Source organism: Frieseomelitta varia, unplaced genomic scaffold, assembly GCF_011392965.1.
Source record: "Frieseomelitta varia isolate USP_RPSP 00005682 unplaced genomic scaffold, Fvar_1.2 scaffold_322, whole genome shotgun sequence".
Classification (NCBI taxonomy): Eukaryota; Metazoa; Arthropoda; class Insecta; order Hymenoptera; family Apidae; genus Frieseomelitta; species Frieseomelitta varia.
Window position 1 is genome coordinate 160,187 of NW_025110060.1, and position 24,030 is coordinate 184,216.

Sequence of the window (24,030 nt, forward strand, 5' to 3'; positions counted from 1 at the left end):
GGATCGTGGCCATTTTGCAAAGTTTCAACGCCAGAGCTGACAGAGTGATCCGATTGAGCAATTCGTAATTTTTTTCTGTTCTAACCAGATAGAATTCGAAACGCCGACGAAAATTTACGTCGTTTCGTGGCAATTCTGGAATTAATGAACGATGTACGTTACGAAATCTCTCAATTAGTTCCGATACACCGGCAGAGTTGAGTAACACAATCTGAAATTAACAGAATGCAAGCCATAACATTTTGTAGAAGTTTTGATATTAGATTTATAATCGTAGGTTTTTTTTTTTGGAGATTTGAGCTGTGTACCGAGAGTGTCAAAATCGAGGCCACCAAAAAGCTTGATTAATCATTGCAGTCGAAAAAAGCGATCTTTAGTAAGACATTTATGGAAAGTACTGTTCGTATATCTATATTTTCATTTATTGAAGTACTGTATAAATGTTGAATCTTTTTACAGAAATTTGTTATTTAACTCGATAGTTCACGATAAGATATACTTAAATTATATTTATGTATTGTTATTAAAATTTATAAATAAAAATTAATTATAGGTAAAAATTTTGTAAAATAATATTTTGACTCAAATATAGATATACGAACCTGTTCACAAAGTAATATTCGAACTAGTTTCAACTTATGAAATCGTATTATCGACTTTAGATACTTCTAAAATTCAGTGAGAACGTTTAATAAATTTCAGACCAGCTAAGATATGATTATTAATAAACGTGACGTAAATAGAGTTTCTCAACCATGAAATCAATATCTTTCGTCAAACGAATCTAGAGCGCGTAGTAATCTAGCAATTTTTCGATTCTTAGATTGAAAAACTTTGTTCGCTTGGATCTCTCAGCCAAGTTAATGGAGAAGATGCTTCCATGTTACGCTTCTTTAGCGAAAGTGAGTGACTTTTATCGAGATTCGTCTCTCGTTTCATCGGAGCTTGAGAAAATAGCTTTCACGATCGAAAGAACCGACCGACAGATCGTTTTACCATTTCTTTCATACTTGTACTTTCGCTCTTCTATTTTCGTCGAAAATATTGGAACACTTATTACATAAATTACGATGAAATTTTGATCCGCGACGAGCTCAGTATTACTAATTTTCCATTAATAAAAACGGATGACATTTTAAAGTGCATGTATAAATAAGTGTAGCTTCATGTTTCGTGTTTACATTATAATTACTTAATGAGGCATTTATGAACATTTTACTGCACGACATTTTATACCTACATTATGTGTGTTATATAAAACGTTTTGAAATTTCATTAGAGATTATACTCGAGGATGCCTATTGTAATTACGTTGATAAAATTGGAAACAATTTGAAAATTTGACATCTGATGTATAGGGGAATTAATGAGATATTTAATGTTAACGTATATTTAGTCAGAAATTTACTTATTACTTAAATATGTTTATTAAATATTTATTAAATATATTTATTTTACATTCATTACATTAGAACAAACTAGGGAAATAGATTCAGTTTTACAGAAATATAAATATAAAAATCGTATTTAGCTCGACGAATATAATTACAGAGTAATTTTTCGGCAAAATATCATTATTAAAGTTAACATATTTAGGTAGGATCTATACTTGGCTATCTGATTGAATGATCGAAATTGACGTAACGTAATGTAATTTAATGCGTTTTCATGTTTCTGTGTTTTCCGAATATGAAATAAGTAGAACCAGTGAAGAATATTATCAGCAACTTATTTTAATAATAAAACAACGCAGTATAAAGACGCTGGTTTCATTACAAAATATTAGTTACTGCAATGATAAATTGAAGATTTTTTTTGAACGTTGAGTTAACCATAGTATATTTGTATCAAATATAAACATATTGCATCGAATGAAACACGCTACAATATGTTCATAAAAAGTATGTAGCTACAAGCGTTCGAGCACTTTCGTGAGCAGGTGAAACGTTTCGAATTCGTTTTTCAACTGTTTTAGCAAAAATGTCGCGAAAGAAGTGTTTCGTGCTCGGGAAACTCGGCGGAGAGGTTATTTTGCAGGTCTATTTACAGTAGTTAGCCGCGCATTCAGCCAGCCGTGTTTAAGACTGTTCTCGAGTTCGGTTGCATGCTTGACTAGGTAACGTGACGTGAAACACCGACTTTTACTTTCAGCGTTCGATTCCATGCCTACGTGTGCCTTGCAGGTAGATAAGGATAAATGAAACTGGAACGCCAAGCCACGTTACAACTGTCACTGCCTTTGTATTGTAATTCTGAAAATAATTTCTTAGGTAAATACAGCCTCTTGATCCGCGCTCACGGAGGTCATTCGCGTGAGGAACTACTTACGTTTTTATCGTCAATGCGCCATCATTGCGCCATGACAGCGTGATGTCTGTCTGAGATTTAATCGTTAATATATAACATTGATTCGTTGGATTTTGCTTGATTTCTGTAAGGAATGATCGTTAAAAAGAAAAATTGTATTGTTAAATACATTCTAATGTACGTAACATAATATCAGAGAGTAAGTATATATGAATCATACAAATATATTGTCATAATTTTAATATTGATATACAGCAGTTCATAAAAATCTCCAAACACAGTCTAACAATAAGAAATTATTATCACATCGAACTGATAGAAGCAATAATTTTGAACATCGTCACAGGATGTACGTAAAAGGTTAGAACGATATTGACGTATTAAAACGTTTACTCTGAACCATCGCTAATGTTATCATAATGTTGCGTTAGCAGTTTCACTTTTAATCATAGTCTTATTGTTTCACGCGCACAAAGAACCAAGCGAATTAATTTTGTAATATGATTCATTATTCGCAACGTGATTCATTCCCAGAAGAATAGATTGTCCGTTTGAACTGAAAAATCCGTCTATGGAAGATCGTATCGTTTAAAAGACAAAAATTTACCAATTATTTGGTTCTTACTTTTGAGAGGCTTCGCGAGACCATCTTGGTTCGTTATCGCGATTGAAAGAGTGTGACTAATGGACAAAGTTCCTGGCAGCGTGGTCAACGCAACGGAAAATTATAGTGACCGCTGCTATTTGAGATGTTACGTTCAACTACTCGGAAAGAAAATAATAATAAGAGCAGCAAGCGTCACTTTCAGTATTCTACTTCGCGAAATCCTTTTTTTGTCTGGGTCAATCAATTTCTTTGAAAATTTACGAAGAGGTTGAAGAATATTCTCCTCAATTGCTATACTGCGAATTTTTTAATGAACTTGATTAAAAAACTAAACTGAAATCGCCCCATTTGTAAAAATTGTAAAATTTGCTAAAAATTTTTAGCCATTGCTAAAAACTATAATGATGTACTTTACTTTGATTATTTTATACGCATCATGTATATTTCTGCATTTCTAAATGTTATAACGATATTATCATAAATGCGTAGAAACGATTGAATTGACAAAAATTGTGAATTCTTTAAGAATGAAAGATTGTAAAGTCCGGATACTTTTTCGGCAAATTAATTTCGTGACTGAAGGTAGTTAATGATTAGTAAATGAAATCACGAATCTATTTATAAAGTTTATTGTCGTTAGACAGGCAATGACTTTAATTTGGGATGAATACCGGTTACCTGTTTTAAGGATGAAACGTTGAGTCGTTAATTTATTAGCCATTGTAAGCGATTATCTGTCGATCATTTAATTAATTTCTTTTCGATAAAATACAAGTCTGTGACCAATTTATTACAAATATAATTTCATTTTCGCGATTAACTGTAATCAAAAAAATATCAGTTCATGGTAAAGAACAGCTAAGTAGCCTGGATTATGATTGAAATCACAAGCACACACCTGTAATTTCAGGGATTGCAGAGTATATTATTAATAACTGTTGGATGTACATTTAACTACAGTGTACGCAGTTCATCATTCAGAACCATTAGCCCAGTATAATATTTCACAATTTCATCTTCACAACCTTCTTAAGAACACGAAGCATCTATTTTAAAAAATCAAAGCAATTGAAAATTTTCTTATATCTTCCTCAATCGCGAATACTTTCACCTTAACTTCTTCTCATAAACCTGTTCTTCTCTTCCTGATGTAATAATGATCCATCAGCAATTTGTTCCTCTGTCTCTCTCGCTTTTTCTATGGGCGTATATCTTTTCCAACTAAATATATCGATATTTCTTTGCACCTTTCATTCACATGACGAGCAAGAAGGAAAACATTTTCTCATTTAAGACTTTGTTCTCGAGAAAATGGAGTTTGAAAATTTGTCAAGAATACCTGTGCATAAAATTTACATCTATTTGAAATATACTTGAACAAAAACAATTAACGAAGACCGTAGAATAATGTTTTTCCATTTAAAATCTCATTTTCAAGAGAATAGGCTTCGAACGTTTTAGTTAAGAATTATTATAATGTATGTGTTCATAAATTTTTGAATTCAATTTTCTAAAAAAATAAAGCTTATAAAAAAAAAATCTTATCTTTGACTTCATTTTATTTTGACTTATATTCAATATATTATACCTATCAAATTCAATTTTCTCAAAAATAAAGTCTTAACTGTAATAATAACTCTTCTTTCCGTTTGGCTTATTTTTTTTCATGTTGTACCGTCACATGATTGCACGTGACACCTATTCCTGCCTTTACTCGCGTATCATGTTTTTGAATACGAATCCACGACACCCTGTATATCGATGTACTTTCTATAATTAATGTACTCCATACGCGGAACAAAACAAGCACGTATGTGTTTAAAATTATCCGTTAGCCTATTAAGGACATTAATTTCGTTTCATCGACGCCAGGATCGTCAAAGCAAATGTCACCCATTACGTGGCATGACATTCTTGCTTGTTCTTGCTCTAATTGCGTTCGATCGACACCTGGTCGTAACTCGTCTGTGCAAGAGTTCGCTGCAAGGTGTTTTCTCTTGACAACAACGTCGGCTATCTCTATATTTTTTCAAGATTTATGATAAAGTTAGGCGAAAACTTAATCGGTGCTTAACGATCACGTTCTTGTTTTAGATGTTAATCGCAAGATTAAATTCCTGCCTTAGTTACTAATTGTAATTAATGGTTCAATAAATAATTAATATAATATAATAATAATTTAATAATTACAAAATTACAAAATTATTAAATTAAATAATAATTTAATAATTATTAAATTATTAAATTGTTAAATTACTAAATTATTAAATTATTAAATTATTAAATTAAAAAATTAAAAAATTACACAAATTTGACGATAAATCGGTAATAATTAATTATTGTATTCAGGAAACATATGATTGCGAATGTATTTAAATTTGAATTTTTACGAGCGTGATAGAAAAAATAAAACTTAAACAGAGGTTTGTTTCGCTCACTGAACATTATAATGAAGCGTCCTACTTTGGATATTTTTACATTTACTTAACTATCTGTGCATTTGTGCAATTATAATTTTTCTAGTCAAATGCGGTCTACTAGATTTTTCGACGATTAGCATTAGCCGGCCGATCAAGCTAAAAATTTTAATCGATCGATGCTCAACTTGCAAAAGGATCATCGATCGCGTTCGAAACTCTGACGCAACGCCCTTTACTCGCGTAATTGTCGCTTTATGGAAAGCGGATAATGAAACTCGTCGCGTTTGAATGCATCGTAAACTGTGATTCGATCACCCGAGATCGTCCACGATTTCAAAGCCTATACTTAATAGGAAAATATCCGGCTAGACGACAATTTTCACTAACGAGGATCTAACGAACGTCGGCCTAATAATAAATCGTTCGACTGTGAATCTCAGTCTTATCCTTTCGTCGTCGCGACGATTATTACGAGGTCTAAGCACGAAGTCGAAGACCGCGTAACGTATACATTTGAATAAATTTGAATGTTTTAAATGCGAATTCGAAAGCAGTTCTCGGTTTGGTTCTGAATGAATTCCTCTGCGTGCAGCTAATTTATTTAAAATTACACCGGCTCCAGCATCGTACGTTGTTGTTGGTTACGTTGAGTTAAATGGTCATTGTTCGGACAATTTGTGCAATTAGGTTGTCATGACGACTCGGTCCTCTGCTGTCGGAATGTGTTTAACATTTGTTTGTTACCACTATTTAGAGAAAAAGTCGCTGTCGACAGTATCAAGCAGCCTAGGATTTGAATCTTCGCGGTTTTACGTAATGCGACACGTGTTCTTACACATACACCCCAGCTAAAAACTTTAGAGAGTGTTGGAGTTTCAGAAGAAATACTAATTTCTTGTTTTACTTATAATTTTAATGTTTATTAATATTTTATTTATAATTGTTACTTTAAAGTATTGAAGTTGTAATATTTTTTATGAATTTTTAATGTGTGGAAAATTCATTTTCATTTTGTTTGTTTTATTTGGAAAGCAAAGGGTGCCTCAGATTTCTGAATGGTTTTCACATTGAGCTCTCTACATGTATTTAATGCTCTAACGTTTTTGAACTAATGAGAATAAAAATATATATTTAAAACTATCATTTTAATTTTTTTTTAAATATTCATTTGGGCATAAATTTATTGAGATAGTATCGAGAGAAGAATACTCTATCTTGTTCCTTATTTCAGAAGGACAAATAAACCATAAACTACTAATATCATGAATTATTCTTACACGTACACCCCAGCTAAAAACTTTAGAGAGTGTTGGAGTTTCAGAAGAAATACTAATTTCTTGTTTTACTTATATAATTTTAATGTTTATTAATATTTTATTTATAATTGTTACTTTAAAGTATTGAAGTTGTATTGTTTTTTATGAATTTTTAATGTGTAGAAAATTCATTTTCATTTTGTTTGTTTAATTTGAAAACTAAAGGGTGGACAAATGGACAAATAAACCATAAACCACTAATGGACAAATAAACCACTAATATCATGAATAATTAAATAACTGACGCGAATGGTAATAATTTGTCCAGACCGACGACCATAAAGCTGCGAATCGCGGTACTTTGAAGTACAATTCCAAGTCACCGGAGGAAGCAACCACCGCGTCGTCAGCCTCGTCGTTATCGAGATCTAGAACGAACCGAGACAGATCGGTGCAGTCGAGGAGGTTCTCGAACATCGAAGGAACGACCCAGGCTTCAACGATCAATTCGGAATCGAGCTCCAGCGAATCCTCGATCATCAGAACTACCAAAAGAGACAGCACATCGACAGCGACCCAAGTCACAGACGGGTCGGACAAGAAGGTCGAGGAAGTTGGAAAGACAGAGCCAGCGGTTAACAGACGAAATGGCAAAAGATATTTCCCCGAGAACGATGAGGAAACGAGGTCGAAGGACAACGAGCAGAGAGTCTCGGTCGAAACGTCGAGGGGAATTTCACGGAGAACGTCCAATGGAAGATCGAACAGTTCACGAATCACTGAGAGACTGGACAACAAAGGGCCGTCCGTATTCCTGGCAACCACGGAGCCATCGAGATCCAGAACTGGCAGGAAGATTCAAACGACTTACTCGAAGAAGGACCTGAAGACGCAGCTTTCTACGTCTAGGAGGCACAGCAACAAGAAGTTTGAGAATGAATTTACTACAACGTCGTACAGGAGAGGTAGATCGACGACAGAGAGGATCGAGAGGAGCACCAGATCTGGTAGATCGAGGGTGAACAACGAGGAGAACGATTCCGTTACTCGAAGAGGTCCGGATACTCTTTTGTCGGAATCCGAGAGTGTGAGAGTCGACATACCGCTCGTGGTGAACGGAACGGGAAATCGTTCAACGAATGGTTCTTCTCTGATCTCTCAGAGAAGATCGGACACTAAAGAGTCATCCAGGTCTGGTCGGACAGGGTCCGAAAGGTCGAAGAATCGCGGACGATCGAACGATGCCGAGGTTGCCGGATCGTCTAGAGGTTCCTCCGGGTCTCGAAGAGGTTCCTCGAAGTTCGGCGATTCCACGACGACTACCGAGGCTAACGAACTGGTCGTTAGTTCGAGGAGAAATACGGTTTCCAGGGATCGTTCGAGAAGTTTCGAGCAGAGTTCCGGCAAGAAGAACTCCGCGACTGAGTCTAGATCGAGATCCAGGGGTAGAAATTTGGAAAATAACGTGAAATCTAGTTCGAACGACGGCCCGGAGAGGGACGCGAAGCGCAAAGTGGCCGGAGAAAGAAGCTCCTCTGAAAGGAGATCGAGAGTGCTCGACGGTGTTTCAAGAGTCATTGAAAGTCGTGGACAGGATGGTCAGGACGCGCGTGGAAGGTCGAGAAACAGGTCGAGACCGGATGTAGTCACGCCTGTAAACACGGGTGAGATAATTTGTTAATTCAAATAAAATCTTGTTGCCAACAGAACGTTTCATAATTTGCTCTGGTTTAAATTTCTGTATCGTGATTTTTTAACGACGCGTGAAAAGGTTCTTTTATTAATTTTTTTTAATTAAAATTTGATCGGACTTTGGTATTACATTCAGTAATTTAGCTTGCAAAGGTATTAAAAAGGAAGGGTGTGTGTAACGGATCGAATTGTCCAATTGAGAGATTTTTCTAAGCTCGTGAAATTCAATTGTTCGAACAGACGTTACCACGACTGTTGCGCCAGAGACGACAGTCCTCGTTGACGTAACAACCATCGATTCTGAGGTAACGACCATAAGACCAACGACACCAGCGACTACTTCAAGTTCAAAATCCACGTCTAGACCATCGCCGACTTCCACTTCGACGACTGAAGCGTCGGGGCGAGGTCGAGGAAGAGGCAGAGGCGGCCGAAAACAGAAAGAGGACTTCTTCAATTACGGACTGGGGTTCAGAGGTCGGAAACCCTCGCCGGAAGGGTCTTCGAACGCGACGCAGCCTAGAAAAACGATCTTGTGGAAAAACGATACCCCGATAAACGGAAATCCAGGCTGGACGCTCAGAAGGCGGCCAGGCAATTTTAACAACACCGCGAATCCTTCGAGAACGATCGTGCCCTCGTCGAGGGATCAAACGAACGAAGTAATACCGCCGAACGACGAATCGACCAGCACCGAAGTTGCAGCGACTACCACGGAAAGTTCTACCACGTCCAGCTCGAGGAGAGGCTTTAAGAAGCTGCAAACAATAGATGAAAGTTCTACAGTGGCTGGAACCACGGCAAAGAGCTACAGAAGAGGCAACAAAACCTTTGGGAACGGCAAAGCGACCGCGGACCGTGAAGAGAGCGACAATTATCCGCCCGAGTTTAAGGCGAGGTTAACTCAGCTGGTGAGTTTTATTTCTTAATTGGATTTATGGTGGAATTAAGGCCACCTTTCACCGAGGAAATGTTGAATGAGTTTGCGATTTTACTGGACGGACGAGGAACGTACAGTAGATCACAGAAGTAGTCGAAAACGATCGCAATCGCGGATTATTGCCAATTGCACGGCGATTCACATCTTTTTTTGTTTTGTAATTTTCAAAATTCTCGCCAATGTTAATTAAAAACTGTTAAATTATACCGTATGCTTTTGCATTATAATTAATTACTTATTTCAAAATTGATGATTACAGAATTTGCGCTGACAACTGTCGATTGTTCAGTGCCAGCAATTGAGAAAGTACGAATATTTCTGTGACTCACTTGGCATGTTACGATTAAATTAGGAGAGTCGTGAACATTTTGAATATTTTCAAAGAGAAATTTATTTTTTTTCTACTTAAAAGTTAACAACATCAAATCAATTGAACAACGAATATTCATATAAGAAAATTTACACAAATTTACATTGCAATTATTGGTTTTTGTGTATCAGATGAAAATTAGTTATTTATTCTTTGCAATTCTAAACTTAATGTCACAAGAATTGTAGCTGTTGCACGATTATATACCTACGTGTAATATACAAGAAAGAAAGCTTGACACGCGTGTAGAGACTTGCGTTACATTTTCATAAAGGACAGCAGCGTGTGCTAATTGAGAAGTATGATTTCAGAAGAATACCAACACGAAAATACCAGCCCCAAAAACCACCTCTCGCACGCAATTGGAGGTAAGAATTCAGAGCGCCCTTCAAATCAGCTTACAGCATCCGAATGATATCTCTCTTGAACTTTAATTAATAAGGTGTAACATATACTTCTATGCTTCTATTCTAGTTCAACGGTCATCAGCTTTCATTATGACAATACCTTAATACGTAGACGTTTCGCTGACACTATATTGCGTTGCTGTAAAATAACAGAATGAAAATGGTACACACTGTTAATCACTAGACAACTAAACATAAAAACTATATGATAACCAAAAAGAAAAAAAAAAGAAGAACTGCAAAGACAGATGACTGTGACAGAAAAAAAAAAAATCGAACAATGTATTATACATTTCCTAACACTGAACAACTTAATCAGCATGCACGTAACAAACCACACGATCACCACTTTATCGTTCGGCGAACTTTCCTGCGAACGTGTCCCATAAAACACATACTCCGGTACCATCTCTATCGTAACAGTCATCGGTAGAGTCGGATTACTTCGCATTATTAAATCGAAATTGATTCGTGTAGGAACAAGAGCGGAGGATCTATGGCCGGCGCTCGAGGAACAACTCGATGGCGTTCGAGCCTGACGACCTCGAAACCGCAGCTTCAGCAAATGTTTTGACGGACGAAAGTTTAGTCGTGAATCCCTTAACATTGATAAATGGCAGAGGACTGCGACGCGTAAGAGTACAGACAAATCATTGGCATTACGCGATCGCTTGTTCTCTGTGTATCGATGCGTTCGCGGAGCTTCTCTCGCGCTTCTGGGAGATGGAGTGCAAACCCGTCAATCATCGTTTTCGTCAATCATCTTTCGACGGAAGTGCTTGGCCGTACGTTTATGTCGATGTCACCAGCATTTCAGAATCTTTCTTATTTTCGTGTCCCGCTTCCGTGTCAATGTGAATACGCATTCATTTCGACATATAATACGACATATGTACGTTGCGCATTGTTTTTTTTTTTTTTTGTGTAAATTGCTGCAGTTTAGGAGAATGTTGTATGTATGTAAATATCGGTGCAGTTGGTTTGTGTAATTATTTCTTAAATTATTGGAGATTTCAGAATTATATCGGGCGTATACTATGGCAAACGTTGATGCGCGATCGTTTATTATAGAACAGTATTATTTTTTTAGTAAAGTCTTATAAATTTTTAATAATCTAATTTTAGTAAATTTTTTTCATATTTATAATAAATATACATAATATAAAATCAAACATATTATTATATTATTATATTATGTATATTAATATTATATTAATATTATATAGTATTATATAATATACAATATAATATTTTAATAATATTATAAATAATATTATAAAATAATATGTTTGATATGTATGTTATTATACAATAATATTCATGCAATTATGTAATTATGCAATTTATTATTATGCGATAATGTTATATTATATAATAATATTATTATATTATGTATAATAATATACAATATAATATTTTAATAATATTATAAATAATATTATTGTAATATAAAATAATATGTTTGATATATATTATACAATATTATTGTAATATTATAAAATAATATGTTTGATATGTATTATACAATAATATTTATGCATTTATGCAATTATGCAATTTATTATTATGCAGTAATGTTATATTATGTAATAATATTATGTATATTAATAAATAATATTATATACATAATATCAAACATATTATTATATTATATATACAATATAATATTTTAATAATATTATAAATAATATTATTGTAATATTATAAAATAATATGTTTGATATGTAAATTATTATACAATAATATTAATGAAATTATGCAATTATGCAATTTATTATTATGCAATAATGTTATATTATGTAATAAATATACATAATATTATATCAAACATATTATTATATTATTATATGTATGAAATAATTTACTATGATGTTAGAGTATTCCGATAACATCGGAGGCTCTATTATATCTAGTTACGTTTTCATCAATATTTATCTGATTTTATTTCAGTATATCTTACTTTAATCATTCTAAATTATTTATACAAGTAGAATGGTTACCATCATCGAGACAATCAACGCGTTAGAAGCTTCTTGCAAAGAAAAATAAATATCGTTGTATCTTCCAGTAGTTTAAGAAATAATTCTTCCTTTTGTATACTAGCAAATACTATACACCATATGATCATCTCAGTGACTTCTTCTTTCGCTATCTTCGCAATGTTCGTGCTAAATTTTCGCCTCGGAAATACCAACGCAATACCCGCGTAATATCGAAAATGAGTGTGTTTGGTGGAAAGGTCGCGAAACTGTGTAATCTGTCTGCTTCTAACATCATTGACGACCAATCGAGACTGGACAGTGATGTGCGATTAACAAAGAGAAAGGAACGCCGACTGAGAGACAAGCTTCCCTCTGGTGTTTGGTGAAAAATCGACGTCTCTCTCTTTCACGACTTCGAGGGAAGTCGGATGCTTTTTGAAATCTCGGTTGCATCGTGATCTCGATTGCTTCGACGATATCGTCCACCTCCAAACACGACTGGATCGAACGATATCCCTTTAACACGAGGAACGACGAATCCTCGACGTGGAGTTCTCTCAAGGTCCAAACGAGCATGTTTCGTTCGCTCGTTCTTCAGAAATAGATTTTTTTTTTTTTTTATCTCTGCTCCCGATCACGGGCGAAAATGTGTCTCACTCGACGAACTCTGGTTATCCAAGGCTCGGCGTGCATTACGCAGTCTGTAAACTGGTTTTCGATTTTCGTTCAGCTTCTTTTGTTTTGGAATCCCGGTGGTGAAAGTGAAGGTTTATTTAACCTACTTAAATGTAACGCGTTTACCGATTTTTTTAGTAAGGTAACCTCAATGTATCCCGAAAGAGATCATCCGAATGAAATCATACGTTTATCTTGTTGTCTTATTTGTCGTAGGTTTCTGGAATGATCGTAGAACTCCGTTCAGATTAAATCCATTTATTTGAACCTGAACTCTTGTTACGTGAACGAAAAATTACTAGTAAAGGGGAGAGTCAATGGACTCTTATTATATGAATTCCAATGGAGTTTCATTGTATTTTACACTCTTTAGCCAGCGATAATAATTATGTGTAGGGAATTTTGTGGTTGAAGAAATGGGAGATTTTGAATTTTTTTGGCAGTAAAGATATTTTTGATTTGAATAAGTATAGAAACAATTTAACGGATACTGCAGTCGATTGCAATGAAATAAAATTTAAATTCGAGTGGAAATGATCTCAAATATTTATAGGTTGTGCGATATATGTTCCACACTGTCTCAACTTCGTGACTTTCACTTTAAACCATTGCTACACTTATCGCTTGCATTTATTCTTGTACTTGTGATTATTAAGATTGTATTGAAAATTTTTCGAAAATTTCGCAGAGAAAACGATGGAAAATAAAATTTACAAGAATTTCTCGACTTGCAATTCAGTCATTATACAATCGATTATACAACCAACGAGTTGTCCGATCTTTATCACCGAGAAATTTCTTTTCCGTACTTTTTTTATTATTTTTAATTATAATTACGTCTAAGATTCAGGAGTAAATTCTTCACGGCGAAAGATAGAAGCAATTGTCACGAAGCCAATGAAATCATTCGGTTCTACTGTGTGGGATCATGACATTCTCTGTTTGAAATCATGAACAAATATTTTCCATTCTGTAATTACGTCGAGATTGAGTCGAGCAAAGATCCTTTGTGCCCAAGTAAAAGACACCGAACAGAATTAACGGTAATAGGTTGTTAGAATGTAGAGCGCCAATGTCCAACGATGTCTGTTTCATTTCATTAAATCGACCAATCTAATTGAGTTTTTTCAAATGTTCTCAATTTCATTCTTCATCGTCGGCAAAGAAACCCGCGTTTCATAGGAAGGATGTTAGATTAGAAATTGTTTTCACGATCGTTGCCCAAAATTGCTACGAGTTTCTATTTCGCTCTGAAATTTCGCTATAATTTACAACGAACTAGACCAGAGTAACAAAAAGAACTTTCATGACTGTACGAGAAACAGAATTACATCACTTTCTTCACCGCAGCTAATCGCTTGATCGACGCTTTTAAGAACCAGAATAGCTGTCAAACGATGCATCACTTTTTCTTTTCCACACTCGAGCGACAAAATAGTTTCACAGTTAGTACGAAGTTAACCATTTGGCGAAAGTTTAATTATTTAGGGTAATGTTCATCTGTGTGGTATATTGAAAGTGCTATGTTATCAGAAGAGGAACTTATCGATGAATGTCAGAGATATCTGAAGCTTTTCGTTCGAAACTTTTGTTACGAGCTTGACGTGTGTACGTGAGAAAATTAATACAATCCTGTTCTTTTTGCACACAAAACAATCTTATTCGAATATTTTTAATATAATTCAGAAATACAGTGATTCTTGCCAATATTTGTAGTACTGTACGTTTGTTTAGAACAGTGTTGTTGAATTTTGTTTATTTATTGTATAAATTTTATTCGTTCTCGCGTATGACTAATGAACAAATAATATTAATTTTATATAGTTATACATATATTTATCAGTCATATGTATATATACGTACGTGTTGATCAAACCTGATGGTGAATTGTTCTTCATGTAAATTAGACTCGTCATGAAACTTTCTAATGGAAGACTTTTTAACATCCATCGATAGATTTCTCTAGCGATAAGATCTCCATTGATATACCGCCTGGTTGGAATTGTCCCAAATACTAAACTGCCAGCCAATCATTTATTTTTATTGCGTATAAAAAAGAAAAGCTTCATTGGAGTCAGATTTGCGTTATTTTGTATATCGATTCACCGCGTTTGTCACCGTCACCGTTGTTCACCAAAAATAAAAAATCAAAAAGAAAAAATAAGAACAGAAAAGAATATGGTCGTGTTCACACCTCGCTCTCTTTCTCTCTCTCTCTCTCTCTCTCTTTTTCTCTCTCTCTCTCTTTCTTCCGCACCCAAATGAAACGCATCCTCGAAGCGGCGTCACAGCTGATAACACTGATTGAACTTTCCAGTTGTTGTCCAGTACAGTGAAATCGTGGCTCGAGCTCGTTACGAGCCAAATGGCGGCCTGGATCGTCTCGTTTCTACGCTTCCTCAAGCTCCTATTCTTCATGTAGGAAAATATCGGCCGCGCGCTATGTCGTCTCCCCCTAATCGATACGGTACCGTCCTTCGTTCCCCGACCTGTCGTGAGTGTATGCTTTCTGACCGACCTTGAGAACGTCTCCTGTCGATGGAAAACACGTCGAGACCGTGGCGCACTAACAGAGTTCCCGCTCGAGCTTCCGGAGCCGGCTTTAGTCTCGACAGCGGTTTTCCACTATCTTAAAACGGAGCTGTTTGAACGACCCTTTCAGGTGAAAAAATCGTCGGCCGCTCTGTTCGCTGAAAGATCGCGGATGAAGCTGGATCTGGCTAGGAGGTTAGTGAAGCCAGAGTTGAACATCGAGGAGAATGATCTCGACGCAACCACGGCCTCCTCTTTCAGCAAACCGAGGGCAACCGGTGGCGTGCCGGTGCTCGATGAGACGAGCAAGGTCACCGAACACGGTAAACCCGCCGCCACGGCATCGGGAGGACGTAGCAACAGGCCTTCCACTTCCGTGGAAAGCTCTCGAGAAGAGGTTAACGTGAAATCCTCGAGGAAAGACCACGAGGATTCGTCCAAGGTCACCGGCCGACCGAACGGTTTAAAGAAAGGGCGGATCATTGCTGAACGTATGGTCACCTCGATCTCGATCGAGGAGAGAACCGCCATCGAGGAGACCACTAAACCGTACGTATTATCCACGAATCCTTCGGCGACGCTACCCGCGGAACAGGGATCGGAGACTGTCGTCGACTCGTCGAGGATTCGTCTGTCCGGTGGTCGAGCAGGAAAGAAGTCGAAGGAAGAGGACTCGACGATCAAGAACATGAAGGTTTCCCTCTACTCCACTCGACGCACCGAGAGCAGCGATCACGTCACCACCGTTAAACCGAAGAAACCCTACGTCTATCAATCGCGCAACACGAAATTCCAATTGCAAGAGCAGTCGACGGCGATCGAACAGAGGTCCACGACGCCGTCACCTAAGAAACCCTACGCTCCCACGCATAGGAAATCGCAAACGTCCCAGCAAGACGACGCTGCCAAGAAAACGAAATTTTCCAACAGCGCTGGCAAGCCCATATTTAGACCACGCTATAGCAAACGAGCCAAGGAGAAGTCTCTCGACGAGAAGAAGACGGACGACGAAGCTACGATCACCGCGAAAGTGCCAGTACCGACCAGCAGATACTCGAGGAAGAAGTCGTTGGTGAATAGTATCGATGACGGATCGATAACCACGGAGAGGTCAGCTACTCAGACGAAGAAGCTCGAGTTTCGCCCTAGAACCGCGACCTACAGAAGACACTCGGAGGTCCCGACGACTTTAATCGAGTCGAGTACCAAGGTCGACAGGCGTGCAGGAGTCGCCATCACGCCCAGATCGACGAAGTACCATGCTACGTTGAGGACCACGACAGCGTCCCCTCGATCGGTAGCGCAGGAACCGCGAATGAGCCTGAAGATCGCCAACGAGTCGGCATCGGGGATTATCGACAGCAGTAACGGCGACACTGGTAACTCGAACATCTTCAATCCGACCAGAAGCACGTTCCTCAGTGGGAACAACACGCTGCTCGAGCAACTGAGAAGCACCGTGGCACCGTTGCTCAGCTCTCTTGGTAACAAGACACCTGTGTTCTCCGAGTCGTACAGTAACGTTAACAACGCGGTAAATACTCGTCCTGTTTTTATTTCGATGAAACGTCAATTGTCTGGGATTTTATTAACCCTTTAAGGGCTCGCTGGACATGAAGAAATCGCGTCAGAAAGAAACACACAGTCTCTTTCTACTTTGTTGCTTTGTTTTCTTAGAATCAGTACACCTAGTCTTTTTATTTTATTATTCTAGAAACGCTTGTAAAATTGTCTGAAACATCATTTTTTAAACGGGAATGTCTGCGATAATGTTATAGAAATGAATCTTACGGGGTTAATAAGACTAAATTTTTTTATAAAAGAAGAATTTACAAATCGATCGAGTAACATTGACGTAATGAATATATATTTTCTTTTTTTCTTTTCGTGCCAGAATTCGCCAGCCAGAATCACCCCGAGTGGACAACCGCCCCGTTTCAGCGCGAGATACAAAGGAGCGGAGTTGTTCGTTAGAAAACAAAATAATATTTATCAGCCCACTGTGCCATCGATCACTAGTTCGTCGACTACGCCAGTTACACCCGTAGAGGTAAGACTTTTCAGATATTCAAATATCTAAGAAGCATAAATTATATTCAGGAGGTACTAACAAGAAATTAATTACAAACATTTTAAGTAGTTTCCTGTATTCTTCAAAATATTTATTTTACTTTTTAATTACTTACAATAAGGTACTATTCGATGCTATTTCTTAATACTAGACTGCAAATTTTGACATATTTATTGAAATATATCAAAGAGCACAGAATACATGTAAATTGAAATATCTAAATTACCTGAAGTGTCCCCTTGTAACGCTTAATGCGTAAATTACATTTCCAAAAATACGAAGTTCCACAGAAATCCACTCACAGCTCATTACTTTGCGTCGTAATTTCTCAATAGTTAAATTCATCCGATATCACTCGCAATGAAGTAGTAATTAGATTATAAACGTGTTCGTTCTCGATCTCAAACAAAAACTGTAAAGTAGCGTTAAATTACGGAAGGTAAGGTCTTGTGCGAAAGAAATGGATCGTGACGATGATTAACCAAGGTAAGATTACGTGGCAGGAGAAGAAAATCATAGGTGATTAACAATCAGTCAGTGTGGTCGTTTTTTGTGTGCTTAAAAGGTTTTCACGACGAAGGTAGCCGAGGAGATCGGAGCAGTCTCGCCACCATCGTGGACCGATCACATTGGTGTCATCACAACTCCATCTGGAAGTCTCGATTCTAATGACATCGATATAAATAATAAATAAACTGCATTGAACTAATCATTTGGATTTTCACACTTGGTCTGATCAGGCTTGGACAATGTTCGAATAATGATTATTTAAATAATACATAATCTTACTTGGCTCGATATTATCTGGCAGTAACAATCAGTTTATTCGAACTATGATTTGCAAATGATTTTTCTCGATTTTATTACTGTGCAAAACAATTTCTCATACTTCCATTCAGTATCTAAAGATTTTGTCTCAATAAATTAATTCGAATGAAAAATAATTCGCAAATGATTTATTTTTAAAACGACAATAAGAAGTAATTTGTTATTTCAAATTGTCATTTTCTTGTCTTTTTCGAATAGAATTTGCCCAAGCTTGAGTCAGATGCTAATTATTAATCATTCTTTCTTTCCATTCATATAGCGATTCGTCGTTCGCAATTGAATTCTCTTTAAAATATCGCCGATAATATTAAAAGATGTTTCTTTCTTTTTTTCTTCTTATTCACTTCATACTTTGTTAATATGATTTTGCGTTTTCCCACATAGGTACCGCACGATAGATATCGTGAATAATTCTTGTTTTGCAACTTTCTTTATGGTTAAATTATAAAAAGAGAGAAAAAAAAAGATAATAAGTAACACAAGAAAACGAACAAAAAAAGTATATATAACATATTTGTGATTAACGTTTACCTTTAATTTTGTGATTTATGCTACTTATTATCGTGGGTTATTTGCATTTACTAATGTGTACAGATACTTACGTTGTTTTACTATCACCATAATGCATATACACAGTGTTATACAATATTATATACACATATATACATATATAATATATCTTTGATAATAAATGTTCTGGTTCTTGGATCGCACGCGACACGCAGTTGTTCGTTCTTATTTTTAATCGCGTCCATAAATTGTTCTTTCGTATCATATAGTAACTACACTGAGAGTTATTAAACGTAAATGGAGAAACCGTAAAACCAATACGTTGTTTCATTTTCTAAAATATAAAAATATTATTGTTTTCGACGTTTTGTAGAAATCCAGAAAATCAGAATAAATCAGCATCATCGTAACGATTGTAGTATAAATCAATTTGTACGATTTCTGCCTTCAATGAATACTCCCACGACTTTCACGGATCGACCGAGGATTGAATAAGTGTAACTGAGTTACGCTTCGATCCAGGTTCGTTGAAATTCGACGTAACCAAACGGAACTTTCGAATACGAGCGCACATTCTGATGACGCGGGCAAATTTTCGCGAACCGTGCGTTTTACGGTGCTTGAAGCGGTAACGAGTGAAAGTAAATGGATGCTGTATTACGTGTGTATACGTGAAAATTGTCTCAACTGTGTAATATCTGAAGCATGTATGTAAGTCGATCCAAGAAACAAAGAAAGATATTTAAGGTCACGAATTTACTTTCCCTCGGGACAGCCTCGACCTCGGATATTCTCTGCAACAAGTTCCTCCGAATTCGAGCTTTTAGCTCGTTTATCGATTGACGTGCAAAAAATCTGCAAGCATTACCAACATACGTCACTCTTGATGAAATCGATATGACTTTTCTTTTGTTATCTTTAACTCTGTCTAAGAATTTTCAACGCGCAACAATTTCTATGAATTATTTTCGAATCGTATCACGTTCCGACATTGTTCCAACAGCTGTTGTCAAAGACATATCACTGGAGACCTCTGTGAGAGAGGATTAACAGCTGTGAGAAATCGCGATGAAAAGGAGAGAAAAAAAAAAAATCAAAGTGAGCGGGGCAACCAGTCTCTATATCAACGATCCTTCGCCCGAAGAACGAGTTTCTAGTTCACCGTTGCTTTGCTAATGCCCGTGTTCCTTGGTGCGTTCAAGCAACCTCGGTTTCTCCTCTTCCCTTGCCTAGTTCGTATCTTTACCAAGAGATGGTGCATGTATGCTCACTCGATTGTTTAATCAACGAAATGATCGATAAACTTCCGTAATCTTTAGCCGCACGTCAGATTGTCTTAAAGAACGAACAACGATCGTGTCGTATGCGGATCTTCCTGTCATTGTAAATACACCGACAGACGTGTGTTAACGCAACATAGAGACTGTACATATATACATAGAAGGAAGAGACCCGGCACTGAGTTTCGTGTATATACATACAGCACCTCCTGCACGCATGAAATTTCTGTTTCTAGAATTCTGGCTCGGCACCACCGATCGACATCTCGAGCCCTGGCGAGCCGAGATTCTTGACCCTTTATCAGGCATTGGAGTCAGCCAGCATCAGGAACGAACAATTATTGCGAAACGCGAGTTTACAGCTGCAAGAGCAACGATCTGACAGGGTTTCCCAGGTAGACTCTAACGCCACTGCGATCGCTAACGTCATCGGCGATAACGTTAACAATGACACGACAAGTCCCACTGTAGCGACCGTCAGCCCACAGACCCCAGACACCATCGCGAACACTACTCAGGACAGCACACAGACCCCGAGATTATCCGAGGACCCGGAGAACTCCACTCCCCCAGTTATCGCAGCAGTCCCTGAAACCCCTACGACCACCGACTCGGTTTTCACGAGCGCAGAACCGTCCTCTAGTACCGAACAAGCCTCCACCAGCGCAGAATCGCTTTCCAGTACCGAACAAATTTCCACCAGTACAGATTCGTCTTCTACCCTGGAACAGATCTCCGTCAGAGTCGGTTCTGTGCCTGTCACCGAGCCAGCTAGCACAGAGTCGTCATCGCAGGCTGCGGATGAAACGACGACGAACGTCACGGATGCAGAAGACGTTCGAAATTCTACGACGAATCAGGAACTTGTAAGTTCTACCACGGATGCTTCGACTACGAGCTCCGTCTCTGAAGCTAGCAGTACCGAGCTCGACGTCACGTCAAGAGTAGACGTGTCAGAGACGACAACCGTCACCAACACGGCGACTACTTCCGAAAATCCCGAGATCAATACTATACCACTGTCTGACGTTACTGTCACGCAGATAGCTGATATCAGCTCGACCGATGCTTCAACGACCGAGATGGATTCGAATAACGCGAATAACGTGGAGACAACCACGACGACGTCCACGTCTACGATTCGGACCAGGTTGATTGATTTCGCAGAAGATATTCTATCGCGATTGCAAGCGACTCTGTCGACGACCATGCTACCGAGTCAAGACTCGACGACGACGTTGCCTCCCGCGATCGACACGGAAATATCGAACGTGGTATCGGGTTCGAATGGTAACCGTAGTTTGGAGTCTCTGTCGCAATTGAGGGACGAGACGACGACTAGTCAAGGAGTCACGACGGACCAATCGAGTTTAGGAACAACCGAAGAAGTGACCACCGAAAACGCAGTAGGTTCAATCACTACTTCGTCATCCACAATGGTACCCAGTCGAGAAGTCGACACGCAGGACGAATTGAATGCGTTCACAAGCACAACACCAGCAACAACAACAACTGCAACAGTCACACAAGACTCTCAGACAGTATCGAACACAGATTCAACGATCGTAAGAGATTCGAACGACTCCTCGAGCCCCACGTTAGACGTTGAAGTAACCACCGCGTCGATCGTCACTTCCACGAACGACACTTTGTTGACAGAGTTGATGTCCATTGCCAAGACACTCCTTTCGGAGGAGATAAACAGTAGCCAAGAAGCGACAGCAAGGCAAAATTCGAACGTCACGTCTAGATTAGGAGACACGATGGGAAACGAGATAGACCGGCCGAGTTTATCGAACGACGTACTCAGCACGACAACTCAAGCTACGGAAACATCGTCCGTCCTCTTGGATGTCACGACAGAAAGCGTCGACTCAATGTCGACCACCGTAGTTGCGCCCAAATCTTCTACTTTCTTCGTTGATACTCCCCAGAACGAGGTAGACTCCACTACGGCCGAAAACTCTTCTGAAAATTCGACAGATACATCGACAACGATCCCTCGCAGTAACATGTCTGACGACAAAGTAGAGAGTGTACGGAACGAAACCACACCGGTAGCATTAGGACCCTTTGCCGAGATCGTAGAGTCGACGACCCCCGTAGAGTTTACGACAGAAATCGGGTCACTGGTTACCCTGTCGAATAGAGGATCGATAGATCCCGACACTACGACTCAGACACAGACAATCATCAGCACACAAAGCTCAGATACCACAGTCACATCCACCGTGAACTACGAACTAACCACTAACACGTTCAATCTGTTTTCGTCAAATTTAGTCACAACGATGAATCCTCAAACAGCTTCTGACCAGGTTGCAGGAAGTGTCACGGAACTAGCGGCAACCACCGTAACATCACAGCTTGTGACAGACACTGGCACTTTCGAATCCGAAGTAACTACCATAGCTCCCGAAACTATCCCTTCTCTTGTAAATACGATCACTACCACACCATTTGTACCCGCTGAAACGAATCAAACCGTTCAAACCACGACGACGCCTACCATAGGCTCGGTCCAACGTGTGGAAACTAACCAAACGACAGAGTCCACCACTCAGTTGGTACCTTTGACCACCGAAACCGCTGATAACGAAACCCTCGAAGCCACCACGCTATCAATTACAACCACCGCGCCATTGGATGTTAATTTCATGGAGAGAGTCGCTATTAACCAGTCTCTGCTAACGTCGAGTCCAATGCCATCCACGGAAACTACTACTAATACGCCCAGCGAAAATATCCCCCAAACGACCCCAACCCTCGAGAACGAAACTCCAACTGTTGTTGCCCGTTTCCAGGATACCACGTCAACAACCGCCCAAAGGACGGCAGGTTCGAGAATCGGCCAAACGACCGAAATTTCAACTCCCACGATCCCAGATTCCTCGACCACACCCTCGCTCTTCACCGAATCCCCCACTTCATCGTCTCCCGAGTCTTCTCTCGCCACAACCACTTCATTTTCGGTCGAAACGACGACGGCGACGACCACGACTGAGACGACGACGCCGACGAGTATAGGACGCGTGCCTGACGGGGGTACATCGACACCTCAGACAACAACAATGGGCATCGTCACTGTCACCCCGCTGACAGAAACTACCACTGCTACTACTACTACTACGGTCAATATAGAGGAGAATCTCGTGTCTACTGAAACGACGACGTCGACGAGTCCAGCTTCGTCGGACGGTACAACCGCGACGCCAACTTTCACGAGTACACCTGGAGGTGTTCCCACCGAAGCAACAACGACCATGTCCGTGCAAACTACCCCTGGAACACAGACAACAACTAGCCCCAAATCTAGGCTAACTTTTCAGAGTCCTACGACACCGTATTTAGGTCGTTTCGGTGGCAACAGATTGACACCAGCTCCGCGGTTCAGCACGAGCTCGAGCACCAGAGCGCCTCTACGCGACTACCTGGTGTACGGGATCTATCCGAACAAAACGATCGTGAGGAAACGGCCGGAGGACAACCTGATCGATGCTAGGAACGTGGACAGCCCGTACGTGATATTCGGTATCTTCCCGGATGGCAGGCTGGTCCGGAAATTCCCGAATGGAACGATAATACCGGATCCACCTAGGAGACCGGTCGAGGTTGTGTTCACACTTAGCACTTCCACTACCACTAACAGGCCACCACCCAGACCGTATTATAACCAGGCTAACCAAGGCACTTACAATCAGTATCGAGGCCCGGTGTACGATAATAACGGTAGACCTGTCGCTGAAACGACGAGAAACGCCCAAACTCCCGGCACCATTGATGCTCGCCTTTCTGGTAACGCGATCGTCGGCCCCAATGGAGGTGGACCCGATAATACTGGGCCACTTGGTACCCCTGCTAGCCTCCCGAGCATCAACGAAACGGTATCTCTTAATCTCCTGTTCATCATCATCGATCGTTAGCCGTTCGTGCGCCGTTGCTCGTATACGCGCACGTACGAGTACACAAGTTCCGTTCCAAGTGAATCAGTACAGTTTATTTCTCATTTGACGTGTCATTTTTCGACGTCCTCTCTTTCGACGATCGTCGCTGTCATTGTTGCATAAAATGTGAAGGGAGGTGAAAAGCTTCCTTGGATAGTCGAAGATCTTCAACCTGGAAATTCGCGAAATTATGAAATTTTAGAGATACT

The 24,030-nt window shown here is 39.0% G+C and overlaps 1 protein-coding gene across 14 annotated transcripts in view; it reads left to right on the plus strand.

The window, feature by feature from the left end:
• The window catches only part of LOC122530035 (mucin-17-like), a 58,128-nt gene that overhangs the window by 24,171 nt on the left and 9,927 nt on the right, over positions 1 to 24,030 (plus strand). For 2 of the 14 annotated variants that reach the window (XM_043656648.1, XM_043656650.1), the window contains exons 3-9: positions 6,919 to 8,254; positions 8,523 to 9,193; positions 9,904 to 9,960; positions 10,477 to 10,632; positions 15,319 to 16,722; positions 17,083 to 17,238; positions 20,114 to 23,761. In XM_043656648.1, coding sequence (XP_043512583.1) covers positions 6,919 to 8,254; positions 8,523 to 9,193; positions 9,904 to 9,960; positions 10,477 to 10,632; positions 15,319 to 16,722; positions 17,083 to 17,238; positions 20,114 to 23,761 — 7,428 coding nt within the window. The remainder of the gene's footprint in view (positions 1 to 6,918; positions 8,255 to 8,522; positions 9,194 to 9,903; positions 9,961 to 10,476; positions 10,633 to 15,318; positions 16,723 to 17,082; positions 17,239 to 20,113; positions 23,762 to 24,030) is intronic. The other 12 variants (XM_043656654.1, XM_043656655.1, XM_043656656.1 and 9 more) reach the window with 12 other exon arrangements.